Here is a 19,582-nt window from a genome sequence, read left to right as displayed (position 1 = left end):
AGGCAAGTCTAAGGTGGTGGGGAGGATTAGGTGAAAGGCCAGCTATGATCTGTGCCAACACACAAACACTGTGGGCTTTGAAGAAGGAGTATAGTTCAGGGGATGACCCAGGATGTCTGGGCAGGTGTCTTACCTGTACCTCTACTAGTTGTGTGACCTTGGGCAAGTACTTAAACCTCTCTGTGCTTCCATTTCCTCCCTCAGAATAAAAACATGATAGTGCCCACCTCAAAAGATTGCTGTGCTGTGAGGACTTGGCTTGGTTAATACCTGTACCCCACAGTTGGCCAGCACACAGCAATCACTTTGTTCTTATGGCCCTGTTGCAAAGCTATTCAATTATGGGGACCAGATCTTACCAGCTATGGGACCTTGAGCACATTACTTATCTTCTCTGTGCCTTAGTTTTCTCATCTGTAAAATGGAATAACAACAATTCTTATGTCACAGGATTGTTAGAAGGAGTCATGATACAACACCTAGAACGGTGCCTGGCTCATAGTTATTCAAGGATCACTGTTGCCTGACATCAGTACTATTTCTTCTAGTTAGAAGCTGAATAGGATAGCAGACATCTTAGCTCAGGCATCAGGGAGGGCAGTGGGGCTGAATGTGTGTGAGAGTTTAATTCACACGCAGGAACACTGGGAGAAATGAAAAGTTTTTCGTACTTGGAAAGAAATGTGCATGCTCTCTTACAAGGGTGGGACCTTGGCTTTTCGAGGTGACGCCTAAAATGGCATATGATCACCTGTTCAGAGGTCGTAAGCTCATGTAAGAAAAGCTGATATAAATTCCTGAGCCAGAGATCTGCTCACACTTCTTTGCATCCCCTCAGTTCCAGCACCATGCTAGACGCTCCACACGTTTGCTGAACCCAGTGAAAACTCGGATCTCGCGCCCTGACTGTCCAGCAGAGGCCGCCCTGGGCCGGGGCTCCCGGGACCCGACCGCTGGGAGAGGGTAGGCCAGGGGGTGGCCTTGTCATCGCCGCGGGGCCCGGGTGGGAGGGGTTTGTCCGCGGCAGGCGCGGTGGCGGAGGCGGCCCCGGTCGGGCGGCTGGGATGGAGCAGAAGCGCGCCGGGCGCCGGAGGACGCGCAGCTGACGGAGCCGCGCCGCGTCCGCCTCGCTTCCCCGCCCGCCGCCCGAGCCGCCCGCGCCTCCCGCTTCCCGCCGCAGCCAGCCCGGCGGACGAGGAGCCGCCAGCGCCCCGTGCGCTCCGTCAGTCCCGGCAAACTCTCCCGCCGCCCGCGTCGGGCTCGGCATCGAGCACCAGGGTACCATGGGCTGCAAGACTCTCTTCGCTCTCTGCATCTTCACAGCAGGTATTTTGGGGCGCCATCCTGCCGGAGGGGCCGGGCGCGGTATGGACCCCGGCGGCCAGCGCTGGGGCCGGGGCTGAAGCGGGGAGACCGGGAAGTAAGTCGCCGCGCGCTGGTGGCCAGAGTGGTGCCAGCCTCCGGGGTTGCGCGAAGGTATGTGCGCACTTGTTTTTGGGGGGATGTGCGCCCTTAGAGATCCTGGGCGGTGCGGGACCAAGGGGATGACAGGGTCCTTCCTGCCGCAGCCCGCGCCTGCACAAACTCTGGGCTTTGTGGAACAGGTGGCTGCGCGATGCGTTCGAACCCCGGGTGGGCGACACTGATTGCGACTCGAGGCTTCTCAGGTCTCCGAGCACTCCCTGCCAGGGACGAACACCGGACTTCTTGGCGCGGTTGGCCCCGGGAAGGGATGAAAACGCGGGAGAAGTAGCGGGAATCGCATCTGGGAAGGCTTCAAGCAATGGCTGTGTGTTCCCCGAGACTTGGCGGTCTCTGGTCCCCGGCTTCCCTTCCTAGTTACGCTTGGGGACGATGCTACCCTAACCCTCACAAGGGCAGCTGCCCCGACCCAGCTCAAGCTCGCGATCACCGCTGGGAGTTTGCAGTTGTATCTTGTGGATTAGAACCCTCCAAAACTGCGTGCCATCTCAGAAACTGGGAATTTGGCTACAACTAGCATCCCCTGACTCGACCCCCCAAACACGCACGCACACACACACACACACACACACACACATACATACACACACACACACACACACACACACACACACACACACACACACACTTCCTGGGGACGGCTTCCCCAAGCGCGCCTCCGGCGTCTCGGGGCAGCCTCTGGCAGGGGCCTGGGGAGGAGGGAGCAAGAGGGTTGAGCTCGGCTTGGAGGTGGGGAGCAGGAGAGAAAATCAGAACAATGCTTTGAGTCTGGAGTTGGGGTACCCAGTTTTTCCAGAAAATGCAGCCCGACAAGGGGCAAGTGACTATGGATACAGCACCGGTGGAAGAAGTAGCCCGAGTGTGCGGACACTGTCATGTTTAGATAAGAATGTTCTAAAGCCACATAGCACACGCCGATTTGATTCACGCTTGCAGTCCGTGTATTTGTTTTTTCCTGAATTGCTTGGGTTCCTGTAATCGTGGACAAGTCGTTACAGTCCCTTGAAAAGAAGCTAGGGGTTTCAAAGGATAATGCTGTTTTGAGGAAAACTTTCCCAACTTGAGGCTATAGCGTGTTTTTTTTTTCCTCCTCTTGCTGAACGTCTGAGAAAACTCCGTTTTCGCTCTGGTGTCTGTACGATTTGGAGACGTGTCGGCAGACTGTTCCCGAACACTCTTGGGCGGTTTTGGCTGCACAACCTCCGCCGGGCTGGGAGCGCCTGGATCCCAGCAGGTGTAACAGGCGCCTTCTAAGACCCGGGATTGCCATGTGTGGCAATTCTCGTAATTCTCGAAGCAAGAAATGTTTAGGAAATGACATGAAAGCTGCCTTTGCTTTCTCCTCTCTGGAAATCTTTTCATAAGACTCGAGGCTCAGAAAACCTTGAGTGAGCCAGTAGGTAGATTTGTGCTAATTTTATTTCGTGGCTTGTCCTTTTTTTAATTTTAATTTTTTCTTTTTTTTGACAGCTCTCACAGTAGGCAAAACCCAGATTAATCCCACTGGGCAGTGGTTGTACCATTTTTTTCTAAGAAGCTCAAGACTTTATCTTCTTGGTCAGTTTGAGAGTTTAGGCCCGCTATTCTAGGGGCAGGAATATTGCCATCGTTCACCGAGGAGGAGCGGCTGGTGGACCAGCTGAGGAGCCTCGTTCCCATCCGTGCACACGTGTCTCGGGGTCAGAGCCAAGAAGATCATAGCTTCCCAGTTCTTGAGCTCCTCTAGCCCGGGAAGACATAGCTATGTTTCTGTGTACATCTTCCAGAGAGTCCTGAAGGTTCTTCCTTCTCTCTGACCTTTGTGCCTCCGAAGGAATCTCTTTAGGGGCCAGTGTATTGTCAGAACTGCTTGCAATAAGTTGTTAGGAAAATAATATAAAAATTGGCATAAATACCTCATGAGATTTTTTTGCTTCCCAAGGAAGGGTGTTTTCAGAAACTAAAGTGTCATTTTTCTAGAAAAGAAATAGATGTGTTGGTAAAGGAGAGAGGTGAGGGCTCTTGCCATGAAAGTGGCATGTGTTTCAGTGGCTTATCCGGAGCTCCCTTGGCAAAGGTCTATTAGTTTCACCAGGTAGTTGCTTCTTTTCTGTTTTTTTCCTTTTTTATTTTTTTTTTTACACCTCTCCAGTTTTAGAGGCTTCAGGAAAATTTCTGTAAATCTCTTAAGATGATAATTTCTTGAGCCCGGAGTGGGATTTGGCAGGGGAGTTTTTTTAGCTTGGTAAATCCATTCAGTATACACATAGCATTTCCTGCTCTCCTCCTAGGGAGAGTACCACACTCCACCCCATTACCCAGGCCGACCCGTTGGCCCCTGGTTGATGAAGACCAGGAGAGCGAGGTTACAGTCTGCCACCCAGCTAGAGATCCTGTTTGTGTTCTAGGCCTGTCACATAGCTCTTCTCCAGGTGACTAACATCTAGAATGGCCTTATCCTTGAAGGATAACCCCTCCCTACGCATTTATGGCTCTGTTCTTACTAAAGGTCCTGATATACGTCAGGGCCCTATCGTAAGCATTATAAACCCTATCATAAACATATTAAAATTAAACCAAAAATGCATGCACGTTTGCAGGAACAGCGAGGTGGCCTCTGGTTGGTTGGGAGTAGGGGTGAAGGGTTGCTTGCATTCCTTTAACCTAGTTACCTCCTGTTCCCCTGAAGTCTGTGTCACAAAGCGACACCTGCTCCACATGAAACCCAGCCTGAGAAGATGGAAGCTCTTCATTGCTATCAGATACATTTACTGAGGCAGTGTTGCAGAGTGGCACGGAGATTCTGTGGCTAGATTGCCTAGGTACAAAGCCAAGTTTTACTACTTATCGATTGTGTAATTTAGGGCAAGTAATTGAACTGCTCTAAGTTTTCCTATCCTCAAAATTGGGAGAATAAAACCTCATAAGGTTGTTGAAAGTGTTGAATGATTGAATATACGTACAGTACCTGCGACGTAGTAAACGCTCAGTAAGTGTTACCTGTTGTCGCTTTTATTCTTGTTAATAGTTATTACCATCTTCAGCACTGATTAGGTCATCCTTGCCAAAAGCAGAGTTTATATGTTTGCGCTTGGCCAACGTAAATCAAAGATCTCAACTAATATTCCAGCAACGTGCCAACTGTTCTGTTAAACCCTAATGTGCAAATGAAGAAAATATTCAGCTGAGCCTCCTAAATGCCTAACTTGAAAAGGTTAATAATGTGCCAGCTCAGATTTAGCACAACAGTCTAAAAAATGCTCAGTAATAAATAGAAGTAAAGTCTCACCAAAGACTTTATTTCTTCCACAAAGTCTTTTGCAAACTGCTATATTTCAAAAGCCCAACTCACCTAAATTTTGACATCAGGTTCCCAGAGCCACAAATTTTGTATGATTCAGATCAAACAGCTTAGCTCCTGGTGTCTGAATGATCCAGAATGGCTCTCTCCAGAACTCAACATCATCAATAATGGCCAGATCTCTAATTTAACTTGAGCATTTGGGCTTGGTCTAATTATGCTTCTGTTTTTATAAGGAAAATATTGGCCAAGTATTTATACTGTTTGAACAGACTTTTTTAAGCAGTAATTTTCCTTGGGTGGGGAGGGGGTTAATCATCCACTGAAAACAATAGAGAGGAACATTTGAAAACTAAAGGAATTGGGCTGTCTTAACACCCAAATGACAGGCATCCTGCCATAGCATTTACAATAGTTTGCTTCCTTTGGGAAGCATCTGTCACTGAAATTGGACATATTAGTTTAGGAATCAAATATTTACTTTGTTAATAGGATATTGAATGAAACAAGTGCTTGGAAAAATTAATATTTCATTTAGAAGACAGTGACGATTCTAAAAGGAGATGAGCAAGTAGCGAATGTGGGCCTTATGCAATGATTGATTTTTACTTGCAAAAGTAGGGCTAATAGGTTATCCAGTTAATGCGCAAGCAGGGTGATTATAAGATAAGACTGATTTGTGTATTAATTCATGGCATTACTTTTTGAAGCCACAGCTTAAATTATTTAAATGTCAGGGATTGCTGTAACATCAGATTTTCCGATGAGTGGGTCCTTCACTGTTCATCATAATCCTTTACACCAACATAGCCCATTTCTTTTACCTGTTTTAATGTTGTTTATAAACCTTGAGACCTTTGCCATTTTATAAGTAATAGAAATTATTTAAACAGAATACAATCCTGTAATTCTTTTCCTTTGTGTTTTTCATTGATGCAGGATGGTAAACTGTCAGTTGAAAATAAGCTGTTTTAATTGTCCTTTGTCTACTGTGGCCAGATTTAGCTAATAAAAATACGAGTTGCCCAGGCTAGTTTGGATTTTAAGTAAACAGTGAATTCTAATAACTCACACACGACACTTGGGACACGCTTAAATGGAATGATTCTTTGTTGTTTATCTTGAATTCCAAATTAACTGGGCATCCTGTATTTTATTTAGAAATCCTCCCTTTCATCTGGAGTTCATCCATGCAATGGGTTTAATAGAGGATTAACTTTATTTTGAACCCTGCCTCAGCCAGCTTTAGTTGTCCTGCGCCATTTTGATAGTAACAATCTGTTCATGGGAAGACAGGGAGAATTCAGAGCCTGTCTCTCGTGGATGGCAATTACAAAGATTAGGATTCAGAGGCAGCCCTCCCATGAAACATTTTGAATCTGATTGCATATCCATTAACTGTGCACTGTTGTGTGTTTCTGAACAATTGGTGGGATTTCTGTGGCCTCCCTGAGGCTACCTTACCTGACCCCCTTGTGACCTTTGCTTTAGAAAAAAACAGTATATTTAAGTGATAACAAAGTTCTTGCTTAGGAGCTGGAACTAGAAGCCTTCTAGAATCCAGCTGGAAGCCGATTAAAAAAGAAAGTTATAGAATGGCTTTGGATTTCAATGCTCTCTTCTGTGCCAGGATCTTAATACATCTCACAAATATTAATTATGTAAGGTTTACATAATTCCTGCAGGATAGGTCTATTGGTATCACTTGAAAGCTGTGGCTATATAGAGCTGAAGCGGTGTATTAGACAGAATTTCAAGGCAGATAAAAAAAAATCCTTTAAGCAACTGAACTGTGGTGGAAATTTGCACCTTTTATACCTCAGGCAAAATCCGTGAATAGGTAATGTTAAGTGGAAAAAATTGAGGGAAGTTGCCAGATGTGATATTTAGAGAACATGTCTATTCAATACAAAATAGGATGCATGGTGGAATACAGCTTTGATGATAATATCTTCCACGTACAGCCCAAATTCTGACACCTGATTTTCTTTTCCAACAGGGAGGAAATAAGGACGGTAGAACTTTAGTGCAGGTGTTGAACATGAAAAGAATTGGAGGAGAGAAGAGTTTGTTTAATTGTTTTGCTTTTTTGGCCATGGTTGTAATCTTAAGGCTATCATTCGGACTTCCCATTGGTTAGAACACATTCTATTTCCTTATATGGAGTTATTAAGATATATGTTACCTTTTAAATTATGATGTTCTCACTATTGTGTCCAAGATGGATTGTTATTGGTGCTGGCTGCCCCTTATGAAATCTTTTTGGTTTCAATGGAAAAGTTTTTGTGATCCCATAGATAGACCGCAGAATGATTCCATTATACTGGCATTGAACATTTATTTCATTGTTAAAAACTTCACACTACATATATGATTCTTGCTTTGTACTGTAATTTGGATTCTTTAGGAAGAACAATAACAATTATTGTAAGGATAAAAGGATGCTCTCTTTATTCACTATGCAAAAGCTACAATGCGTTGTCTATATGTATTTAGGGAAATATTTAAGACTCCAGCCGTGCTGCTGAGTTAACGTAAGGTGTCATATTATGAGAGGATTTCAGTATGTCTCAGAATTACAACATGAGGGGGTCTCCATGCCCAGTTGTTCATCAGAGGGACTTAACATCTCTTTCTTGGGCTGGGAAAACAGGCAAGTTATTGGCGGATCACACACTCTGCCAGTCATGGGAATTCTTGCTGTTGATGGATCTGCTGCATGAGAGGCAGCATCAAGATGAATATGACCATCACCCACCAATGGGAACCCTAGATGCTGTGTCTTAAAAATTACAATGGTGATGGAGATGGCATCCAAGAAGAGAGAGCCCTGGACTTCTCCTTTTTGAAGAGCTGTTCAGACAGGTCTGAGCCGGAGAAAGAATATCAGTTTTTCAGGATAAGTGATCTTTCATCATTTACATTCTAGGAAATGTTGCTGGAGAAGGAAGTGTGATATTGAATTACATGTGGAACTGGATAAGAAATGGACAGTAGGAGGGTGCCGAGGCTATTTAAGAATTTTCTGCATAGGATATATGGGAGAGGTTGAGGATGGTCTGTTGCGTGAGACGGACAGAATATCGGATAGCTGGATGAGAGGCATAATTAAAATTATTTGGGGCAAGTAAAGACCAAACCATTCCCTTGATGCTGCTGCTAGCAATGGAAAATTCATTGTCTCATTTTGGGGGGAGGGATAAGAGATTCTGCCTCAAATTTATATGAATATAAAGGCTCTTTTAGGACACCATTTTAGTTTTGTGAAAGGTTGCAAATTGAGCCTTTCAGATGAAACAGTGTGGGGCCCCTTGATGGCTGGTGGGGAAGGTACCCTCACCATTGTGAAAGGGGGCAAAATATGAGAACACGCCCTGAGATGTCAAGAGCAATTCAGCTGCGTGGTTCGGATCTATTAGGGAGGGCTCAGTGGCCCAGGTTTGCACACTTCCAGGCAGCCTTCCTAGAACGGCACTTCAAAAAGAGGCATATGTGGAGCAGACTCTGCTCTAAGCGCTTGTACAAAGAGAAATGCAGCCCTCCTATTTATCCAGGGAGGATGGGATTTGTGCTGCTCCATATGAGAAACCCCACAATAGAAGGGGTTTGGGCGTATGACAGGCTGGCCTGGAATGCCATCCCTTGGATCTCAGTTTCTTCCCTTATAAGGTTATGACAATGTGCATCAAGTGCCACGTGAGTGCCTATTCCACAAATGTTTATTAAGCAGGTGCACCAGCAGAGAGAAGATTTATTTTATTTTACTTGCTTGCTTCTCTGCCTTTCACTACTAGATCGCAAGGTGCACGAGAGCAGAAATTTTAGCCTTTTTGTCCCTGCTGTGTCCCCAGCATGTAGAACAGATCAAGACACGCACTGGTTGCTTAGCAAATATTTGTTAAATTAATATTTAATTGAGAACCTACATGTGCTAAACACTGTCCAAGACTCTGGAGATAGAGCAATGAGCACAAAGGACAAAACTCTACCCGTAGGGAACTTATATTCTTTGAGGGTGATGAATTTTGACTTGGTCAGAAGAAAATCAGTAGTAAATATCTAATAGTCGTCTCACACCCGACATGTCCAAATCTGAGCTCCTGGACTTCCCCCTGCCAAGAGGCTCCAGCTGAAGCCTTCTTTATCTCGATTAACGGCAACTCCAACTTTCTAGTCGCTCAGGATGAAAATCATGTGTCATCTTTGAGTCTCTTTTTCTCTCAACACCCCTCAGCCAATCCTTCCAGAAATCCCGTTTGCCCTACCTTTAAAATATATACAGAAGGCAAACGCTTTTTCCAGCTCCACTGCTGTCACTCTGGTGTGGGCCACCATCATCTTCCTCCTGGGATACGGCAGTGGCCTCCTCTCAGGTCCACCAACTTTGCCCTTTCCCTTCTAAGGTCTGTTCTCTCCGTAGCAACAGTTGATCCAGTGGAAATGGATCAGATGATGTCGTGGCTCTCTTCACAGCTCTGCAGTGGCTTCCCGTTGCACACAGCGTGTATCCCAAGTCCTTAAAGTGACCGTCAAGACCTGCATGGGCTGCTCCCTCATTCATTCTTGGACCTGGGCTTCTTCCTCTCCTTTGCTCACCCTGCAGCAGCCACACTGCCTTCCTTACAGCATGCAGTGGCTGGTTCCTCTGTCTGGAACATACTTTCCGTAGATTGCCACGTGGTTAATTCCCTCACTTCCCTAAAACCTTTGCTCAGATGTCACTTTCTCAATGAGACTTACCCTGACCAACTCTTTAAAACTGCAGTCTGTTCCACCTGCCAACACCGTGTTCCCAGTGCCCTTATCTGCCTCTTGCCTCCACTTTTCTTTAATGTCTATCTCCTGCCATCCCTCACCCCTCCCACCTCCCTGGGATTTTGTCCCTCTTGTTTACTGTGGTATCACTAGTGCTAAATACTGTGTGACACTTAGGGGTTCTTCAAAATATATTTGTTGAACTGACTATTTACGACATATTTTTGAGGGCAGGCAAAATGAAGACTTAATTCAAAGTTTGCCTTGGATCACTGAAAAATGAGACATCAGCGAACTTCCTTACGATCAGGGGCTTATGTCTAGTGTTTCCAAATAGCTTTTTAAAAAAATGAGTCAGGCTTTTAGTTTTCATTGGGGGTTACAAAAGCAAAACTTTAAAATCAGCCCTTTTTCTGAACTGTGCACAAATAAAACACTTCTTTTTAAAATGTAAGCCTTTTTTCCCCCATGGGTATCACTTTGAAATAGCTGAAACTTCTTAAACTTTCTGGCCAATTAAGAAAATGTCACCTTTGAGCTCAGCTAGAGAAGTTAAAGATATCGCCACTATTTGAACATTTTTGAGAATTCTCTGAATAACTAAAAATAGCCTGATAATAAAAAGTGATTTGAGTCTAAGGAAAGCACAACTTAATTTCCCAGTAACGTTTGAGAAAGTTAAGTACATTCAGACTCTGACTGTGGAGGGTATAAATCAGTCACTGATAAACTGAAGAATGGCATGGGTGTTTTCTTGACCCTGCAGACTCTGTGTTCTGCCTTCACTGGTGATTCTGAAATATGGACTATGTTCTAGTCCAAGCAATTAATAGAAGTGACATGAAGTCCTGACTAAAATCAAACCTGGATCCTGTGAACAGTTGTTATCAACCCTGCAGGGCTAACAGCCCTTGACATGGCTGGTGGTAAAAATCACCCAGGCTGGCACATCCCCAAGCTTCATCATCCAACAAATACTCATGGTACTTTCTGGCCTAAATAGGAACGTTTAATTATTTAGCAGTTGCCAAAAAGAACATAAGCTTAAAAAATAACAATAGATTCTTCTTGAAGCCTTAGGGATGATGGTAAAGCTTAAGGTTATATTGACTTCAAGAACACCCAGAAACAAACCAGAGAAAGGAAAAGATGACATGTTATATTACAAACATGTGCTTTGCTGGTTCAGTGAGGTCCACTTGTTCACCCTTGAGGTGGGAAGGCACCCAGCCCTCTTGAGGTACAGCAGCATTGACTATACACAGAGGAGGGGCGGAGGAGAGTCACCCTGACCTTGTGCTGGAGGACCAACAGGGGACTGTGTCTAGTGCTGTGGATGTGACACTGGAGGACAGGTGACCGTTCCCCTATATCTTCTCGATGGGAGGTACCATGTTTCCTGATTGAAATGAAAAGCAAGGCCTAAGTTTTCGCTTGAAGGAAAAGGAACACAGATTGACAAGAGAAGGCTTGTGGTACCCAAAATCTCAAAGCCAGTGTGGCTGCTGAAGGATCGAAAATTGCTGCATCACTGAGAGTAGGGTTTCAGTTTGGAGGGTTACCGGAAAGAGGGGAGATATGGGTTTTGAGATTCAGAAATTTACAACCAAGTTTTTGTTAGGGGCCGGCCCCGGGGCTGAGTGGTTAAGTTCGCGCGCTCTGCTTCGGAGGCCCAGGGTTTTGCCGGTTCGAATCCTGGGCGCAGACATGGCACTGCTCATCAGGCCATGTTGAGGCGGCATCCCACATGGCACAACTAGAAGGACCTACAACTAAAAAATCCACAACTATGTCCTGTGGGGCTTTGGGGAGAAAAAGGAAAAATAAAATCTTAAAAAAAAAACCAGACAGGACTCTAAATTTAAGAAAAAAAAATTAAATATCAGTAAGGGACAGTTGTCTGTTATTTTATAACAGTTTTTAAAAGCTGCACTCAAGCACTGACTTTTTTTTATTATGGAAACTATAAACATACAGAGAAATTGACAAGAATGTATCTATCACCTTCCAGACCTGATTCAGTCTTGTTTGTTTGTTTTGGTTAAGGACTTTTAAAAATATTGACACACTGTAAACAATGTAAATGTCTAACAATAAAGCGCTAGTCAGATAAACTAGCACATGTCTACGTTTATTCAGCTGGGCAATGCTAAGCAACGGCTTGAAACAATGAGGTGGTTCATTTAGGTACTGACACATAAAAATGGTTACAATATATTGAACTAATATATTGTAACTTTTTATTTCACAATATATTGAAAAAGCAAGCTACGGAATAAAATGTACATTGGGAGGAAATATTGAAAACATTACGCTAATGCAAGTGCCTGGGGAGAAAAGAGTTTAGAAGGATACAGTGGTGATCTCAAGGATACCACGGTTATCTCTGGCAAGTGAGCTTTGGGTCAGTTTCAGTTTTTATGCTCTTTTGTCTTGCCTGAAATTTTTAAAAATAATTTGTATTGCCTTCGCAGTGGAAAAAGGAAAGATATTATCAATATTTTAATCCCTCTTTATCAACAGTTAGTGTGACTATAGTAACTGGTAGATGGCTATTTCTACCCTTAAAATCTTGATTCATAAATCCTTCTGACAGAGCCCTCAAAAATAAGATCTTAGAAAAGCAAATAATGTCAGAAAGGTTTATATTTCTCAGAAAGGTTTATATATCTCTACGTCATTTCCTGATGTAACGGGCAGGGAAAGTTCTGGGAAGGAATTGACTTAAAGTAATATTATATCTTCTAAAACCAGAGTGCTATGTAAATCATTGATCGGGACGACCATCTTGGATAGTGTTTTAAGAGGCTCTGAGTTAACCGATCAGTATTTAAGGTGCTTTGTAGTTTTTAACATCTTAAAAACAAACAGCATTTGTCACTTATGGCAGCAATTTTAAATTAAAAGATTACTCTAAGCTTTTGTAAAATGGAATTGGTCAACTTCGATGTCAAATAAGAAAAACAGCCCTCAGAAGAATTTATGATTTGTTTTTCTTTTGGCAACATTAAATTTGTTATATCGTTTTTTCAATAAAATAATCAATAAAATGTGGTTTAGGCGAATGCTGGAGGATCCATTATTAATGCTCCATGGCATTATCAGAGAGCAATGCAAGTGGGAGTAGGGAGGGCTGGAGCAGACAGAACTGGAAGAGGCTTTGATGTGATCTGGGCCAACTCTTTCATTATATAGATAAAACTAGACATGTTGGGGGGGCAGAGATTCACATTTCTAATTCTTGGTTGTACTGGATATCACACAGTACACTGTGTTCATTTCATCTGCAACTTCATCTAATCCCAACAACCCCGTGGGACAGGCTGTACTGCTCCCATTTTGTGGTTCAGGTCACTGAGTCTCAGAAGTTAAGTCCTGGGATGTAGATCACACAATTGTTAAGTGACAGAGTGAGGCTTTGAACCCAGGTCTGTTATCTTTTACCCACCCCGGCCCCTACTGCCTTGAACTGTCAAGACAGTTGATAAATCCTCTTGTATAAATTTAGTCTCTAGACTTCTCCCAGTGCTAATCCTCTTTCCCATCTCTACTGCTATAGCCTTGGTTGAGAACCTTATCGTCTCTTCCTAGACTGCTACAGTAACTCCTAGTGGTCACTGGTATCTTTTCTCTTCTCACAGTATCTTGCTACTCTTTTGGGATTCATTCAGGCCAGGCCAAATTGCCTGGTCCCCTCCAAACGTGGAGAAGCAGACCTGTATCTGCTTAAGAGTCTTCTAGGTGCTCCGATTGTGGTGGTTAAATTCCGTTTCCACTAAAAGGAATGAAGGTTCCTTGGAGAAGTGGCTAATTCCAGGTCTGGATTAGGAAAATTATGAGATGAGCCTGGAATATCTTGTTATACCAGATAGCAAGGATGCTATCAAAGACTACCAGGCTCCTGTCGAAAGGACTCAGAACCACTTAATGAGGTTCCCACTGGCCAAAGATGGAACAATTTAAACGTCAGTAAGAGTAATTGCAATGAATTGAGTCGTGTTTAAACTCATGAGTTCACAATGATACCAAAAACAAAACAATGATAACACAAAACTTCATTGATCTCCACTGGAGGATGCCAAAAAAACAACACATTATATTTTGAAAAATAATAGATTTTTCTATTATCACCATATTGGATGACTTAATGAGTTCGTGGATCTTGGCGCTGACCATCAGTGGCTGCCAACGTCATGAAGCATGACACGACCAGATACTATATCTCCTAATGGAGGAGCACAGAACCTTCTGTGAAATAGTCTTGCCACATTGAAAGGAACCTACATCTAATCAAGCCTCCACATCCAACAATCAAGTCACAGGAAATATGAGGACCAAGAAAGATTTAAATAACACCATAGGAAAGAAATCAGCAAACTCCAGACTGTGGGAAACTCTATAGGACAAACAACCTGGTTTCTTCAATAAACAAATTACAAGGAAAAATAGGAGAGACTGAGAGAAAGGTGGAGGCACAGGATTTATATAGCCTAAAAAGAGACAAGAGATATAGCAACCAATCACAACTGTGGACCTTATTTGGATCCTGAATCAAACCAAAACTTTAAAAATAAACAAGGACATTTATAAGACAATTGTGAATTTAATCTTTGATGATAGTAAGGCATTGTTATTTTCAGCATGATAATGATATACCCCTTATGTTTTCAACAAAAGTCCTTTTCTTTTAGAGAGATATACTGTTATATTTGCATAAGAAATGTGATGATGCCTAGGATTTGCTTCAAAATAATATGGGAGTGAGAAAAAAGGTAGGGGTAACATAGAAAAAAATGATTGTGAGTTAATAATTCTGGAAAGTGAACAAAGGGAACATAGGGGTTCATTATACTCTTCTCTCCCTTTTTGTAGATGATTAAATTTTTCCATTATAAAATGTTTTTAGAAAGAATCTTCCAGAACTCTCCGTTTCTTACAGAAACAAGTCCAAACTCCTTAGCAAGAGGCTTAAGATCTGAATTAGAGGCAGAACAAAAGAAAGGGGGTGCAGGTAATCGTGGTGGGAGAGGCCGGAGAAGCAAGTGGATCATTCTTGTCTGGGAAGTCTTCCCCAAGATGGAAACACCTGCCATGTAGCTTCAGGCCTTTGTCCGTGCCAGTTCCTCATTCTAGAATGCCATACTCCTCATTCTCTGCCAACCAAAATTCTCTTCATCCTTCAAGCTCAAATTTCCCCTTAAGTTGTTCGCATGTGTTAGCCCCATTAGACTTTCAGCCTTCAGAGAGCGGGATCCCATCTTCATTTTATACCCCTCTTTCACATCTATGGGTGTGTACATGGTGGGTGCACAGTACTTGTTGAATTGGACTGAGGAAACTGAGGTTCAAAAGTGGACTCCAAGGTCTCCCAGATCATCAGTGGCTGAACTTAGACTAAAAATCTCGTGTACTTAAGAATCTAAGTCCTGACCTCAGAGACTCCAAAGCCCCTTCAACATTGCTCATCAGCACTCCTCCCCTTGAGAGTCATGACTTAAAGGCTTCGTGGTCTCTGAGAGAAGTAGCACATTAGCTTAGAGTAGCTGAATGTTATCTATTGCCATGCCCTGGCTCGTAGAAGAGCATAGGGCCCCGAGGGGCTGGCCTGTAGGACAAGTAAGTTTTGTTGGTGGAAAGTGGCCTGAGAGCTGGGATACAACCTGGACGAGGAGTTGCACAGTGAGAGGCACCCGGAATGCGCTGGACACCGGAAGGCCCCAGCGGAAGCACAGAAAGGAGAGGAGACGCAGTCAGCCTGCTTCACACCATCACACATCAGCGTGTGAAATTTGGAAAGGAATTATAATCGCTTTCCAGACAAGCTTGCTATCTTTGGGCATCCACCCTTGCCTGCACATCCTTATGGAATAAAATTTCACTCTAGGTAAGTGAATCCAATAAGGATTTTCTTTTAAAAGATCCGTACATAGAGGAATGTAAAAGGAAGTATGCCTTCCTGGGTAGAAAGAGAAAACCTTCTTCTGTCTCCTCAAAAGTTGCCAGTAAGTAAACATCCTGTCCCCAAACATTACTCCCCCCAGGCTGCTGCGAGCTGCTTGCTCCCTTGGATGATGCCAACCTGCCAAGCTTGGGATAAATATAGATTAGCTATTGTCTTAGTTTTCTAGGGCTGCCACAGCAAATTAAAATAAACTTGGATGGCTTAAAACAAGAGGAATGTATTCTCTGTTCTGGAAGGTAGAAGCTTGAAATCAAGGCTTCAGCAGGGCCGTGCTCCCTCCAAAGCCTCGAGGGGAGGATCCTGCCTTACTTCTTCCAGCTTCTGGTAGCACCAGTGTTCCTGGGCTCCTGGAAGCATTATCTCCAATCTCTGCCTCTGCCTTCTTCCCTCTGAGTCTGTCTGTGTCCAGACTCCCTTCTTATAAGGACACCAGTCTTCCTTATATTGGATTAGGGCCCACTCTAATTCCGGATGGCCTCATCTTAACTTGATTACATCTGCCAAGACCAGATTTTCAAATAAGGTCACATTCACAGGTATTGGGGGTTAGGGCTTCAACATATCTTTTTGCAAAGACACGATTCAATCCATTCCAGCTATTATAGTCACATCTAAGCCATGTTTATGAAAGACTCTCTCCTGCTAATAAAAGAAGCAGGTAATAACTTAATCAGTTTTCAGTTACTTTTGTTCATGACAGCAGCTGCTATCACCTAGAGTATTTTTTTTGTTTACTTATTTATTTATTGCTCTTGATAGTAGAAGGATGGTTGAGACTGTTTAAACCAGGTGTTTCTCAACAAGAGTGCTGTATGCCTTTGGAAGGGACATAACAGGTGCACACAGCATCCCCGGCCCCTGACCACTGAATAACAATGGTACCCCACAGGCAATGTGACAAGCAAGATAAAAGAAAAATAGAAGGAAAAAAAAAAGAAGAAGAGAGGGAAGGAAGGAAGGAGAAAATGCATTCACATGTTTCTAAATTTATCAGACTCACTGAAAACCAACAGTCTAAATTAATGAGATTGTTAATGGCCCTCCTTAGAGCCCCACACAGAATGGGTTGCACTAAGCAACAGCAGTTCTGCTTACTCAGCCAGTCTGCTAACTGTGAGAGGCCTCTAGACGCTTCTGGAATGTTCTGACATGGACATGGCTAGTAGCATGCGTACTAGTTGAGAGGTATGTGGCAGATTTTGAGGGCGCTGTTTCACTTCTTCTCTGCCGTGTTTAATACTGTATTATTTTTGACACTGTGCCTGAGGTAAAATCATGAAGAGAACAGAAAGAGCAGAAAGTTACAGGAGGTGAAGTAGCTGTGTTCCTTTTCGGGGTAGCTCATTGCTTGTAGATATGACGCCTTTCCTCTGGGTGCAGGGAGGGCATGATCCATGCCCTAAAAAGGATCTGTTCCTCAGTTCTATGTAATGTATTATTGCATGTGGGACAGAGGAGGTCACAGGAATCTTTCATGGAAAAGTGTAGAAATCATGGTATTCTAGAACAGTGGATTTCACTCTTCCAGTATGAAAATGTGTGTGTATAATGTGTGTATGTGTGTCTTTGTGGATAGGATGTGTGTTTCCCTCCTATCTTACCTACTTTCTTCCTCTAACATAATTAGAAGAATTTAAAAATGGGGAGACCAAGTAGTACTGGAAAGAATGTCATTTTCAGGGAAAATTAATATTCAGTGGGTTCATATGTTTTCTGTAATATCTAAAATTTGACTCTTCCTCCCCATTAAAAAAAGCAGGATATTCTATACATTTAGCAGCCAAAATCATATACATCTATGTCTTCTGATTAGTAAATAGGATATTAATTAGGTAGAACATGTACATTTTTTTGGTTCTGTAGCTACCTATGCGATGTGTTTTTGGAATCATTGTTTTCCTCATAAGTCAGAGTGAAAATCAACATTTGAAATTCTTTTCCCTGGAAAAAAATATAACTTCATTTATAGGAGATTTAATTACTTAGATAGTTTTGCTTATATAGACAAGAGAAATATTCTGCGAGGTCTCCTGTCTAAAGCCTTTATTGATTTGGCTTATTCTTAAGCGAATAAAAAAATTTAAAGCTCTGACACTAGGAACAAAGCTCCTTGATGAGAACTGAGTTCATGCTGAGATAAAAAGTTACAAAGCAAGAGAACAGCCTCATTATATTTTTAAAATCCCAGGGAGAGCCATTGTTTTGCCAAAGCAATGTGGTGAGACAGCCTGGGACCCAACATCAGTGCCCAGGAGACTGGCAGCAAAGAGCTTTAGAAGCTTTGAATTTTTTTCTAAAACAATTAAGATTAAAGGAGTTAATCAGGAAATCTGAGGTTATATAAGGGGTGAGCAGGTCAACCAGCTCATATATCTGGTTTGGGGCACATGCTTAAGATGACCAAACTTTTCCATGGAAGATTGTACTTTATGATAATTCTCCCGGAATGAAAGAAGTGACTAGAAACATTAAAGTTTGAAAAGTGATCCACTCCCTTACCCCTACCCCACCCCCAGGTCACCGACATCTGAGAACATCCTGGCCTCTCCAGAGGCATCTGAACGAGGAAAGCAGGTGAGCTGGGGTTCAGACCCCCAAGGGCCTGACAGGAAAAGGAAGGAAAGTGGGTTACGTCTGGTGAAACAGCTTGTCTCCCTTGGCAAGTCAAGCTGGCCAGTTTAGAGGCTACCAACTCTACCAGGGCTGGCCTGGCCACCTCCAAAGCCAGCATGGCTCCTGCTTGAGCCTGTGTGGCACTTGAGGCAGAAACTAGGAGTGGATCTGAAATATATCCTCTGAAGCTCTAAGGCTCGATGCCCACAATAAATTCTTCGTGAAATTGGTGGGAAGAGATCATTCACTATTTAAGCAAGAACTACCCAGGAAAAAACAAAAGCCTTCTGAGATGGTGTGTGAAGGGACAGGAGTCCTAAGGAAAAGACCCAGTTTCCCTTTGATTTAATCAGGGTTGGGTTTCTAGGAAGGCACAGAAAACTTGAACTAGAGAGACAAGGTCCATTGACTTGTGCCAGCTGATGCCTGACCAAGTCTTTTTCAGCCCAAGTAACGTCATGTAGCCTCTTTCTTAAGCTGTGCCTGTTCTGGTCACACTTTACTGACAGGAGCAGCTTAGATTTGAAAGGGCACCTCTGTTCTTTGCTGAGCACTTTCTGTAAGGTTTTTAACAACCCAAATGCGACCCATGTTTGATTCATAACACCCGACAAAAAATCCTGCTATTTTGAAATTACATGGTGAGCAATGGGTAGATTGGAGCTTGCTGTAAACTCAATGGTTCTACCTGCTCATTTTCTTCTCACTTGTGACGCTTCCGGCCTTTTCTAGCGTTGTGTTCAGAAAACACAAACCAATCCCGCTGCACCTGCAGGAGAGCAATTTCTGCTGGCTGTGATGACAGTGAATAAGTGACAGGCACAAATCCCTATTCGCAAGGGGACTGCTGGCCCTCATCACCCGGACTCCTAAATGTGCAAATTATACTCTTGAAGCAATTGCTTGATTTTATTTTTATAAAAATGCACTTTTCCTTGCATCGGATTTAAGCAACACTTGATTTTTCTTTCTGATGAAGAATGTAGCAGAACATCAGGAATTAGCTAGGAGCCGTGTAAATTCAGGAAACCTGATTAACAGTGATATCAAAATTCATCTAAGAATTTAGGTTTAAGCCCTGGTGGGTAAAGCATCCCAAAAGCATTAGCAGTTTGGCTTTCAATGGGACATTGGATTAGTTCAATCTGTGCTTCCTTGCTGCACGGCATCATTTCAAGGTATAAATTCAGTTTATGGTATGGAAAATGCTTAAGATATGCATAAGCTTGTCTCGATTTAACAGGGATGATAAATTAAATTTTCAGGTAAATAAAATATTCCAAATAACTGAGCTTTCTTTATATAATGTAAGTTGTCGGATTTTAAAATGGAAAAAACGTATTTAAAACTGTATTTTAGTTTGTGGTAAGGTCACTAAAAAGCTCTGTGCCTACATTTGTCATTTGTTAAATAACAGTGTAAATGAGATGAGCTTTAGGATCTTCTTTTTCTGATCTAAAACAGATTCTTAACCTAAGCTCCACCAAAAC

The 19,582-nt window shown here is 43.0% G+C and overlaps 1 protein-coding gene across 1 annotated transcript in view; it reads left to right on the top strand.

Annotated features, from left to right (window-relative positions):
- The first annotated feature begins 753 nt into the window (after window positions 1-753).
- PARM1 (prostate androgen-regulated mucin-like protein 1) overlaps window positions 754-19,582 on the top strand; it is a 108,166-nt gene continuing 89,337 nt past the window's right edge. The window contains exon 1 of the mRNA XM_005608709.4: window positions 754-1,326. Within this exon, the coding sequence (XP_005608766.1) occupies window positions 1,284-1,326 (43 nt within the window). The 5' untranslated portion in view covers window positions 754-1,283. The remainder of the gene's footprint in view (window positions 1,327-19,582) is intronic.

This window comes from Equus caballus, chromosome 3, assembly GCF_041296265.1.
Source record: "Equus caballus isolate H_3958 breed thoroughbred chromosome 3, TB-T2T, whole genome shotgun sequence".
In the NCBI taxonomy this organism is placed as follows: Eukaryota; Metazoa; Chordata; class Mammalia; order Perissodactyla; family Equidae; genus Equus; species Equus caballus.
Note: the sequence above shows the minus strand (reverse complement) of the source record. Positions and strands in the feature narration are given on the sequence as shown.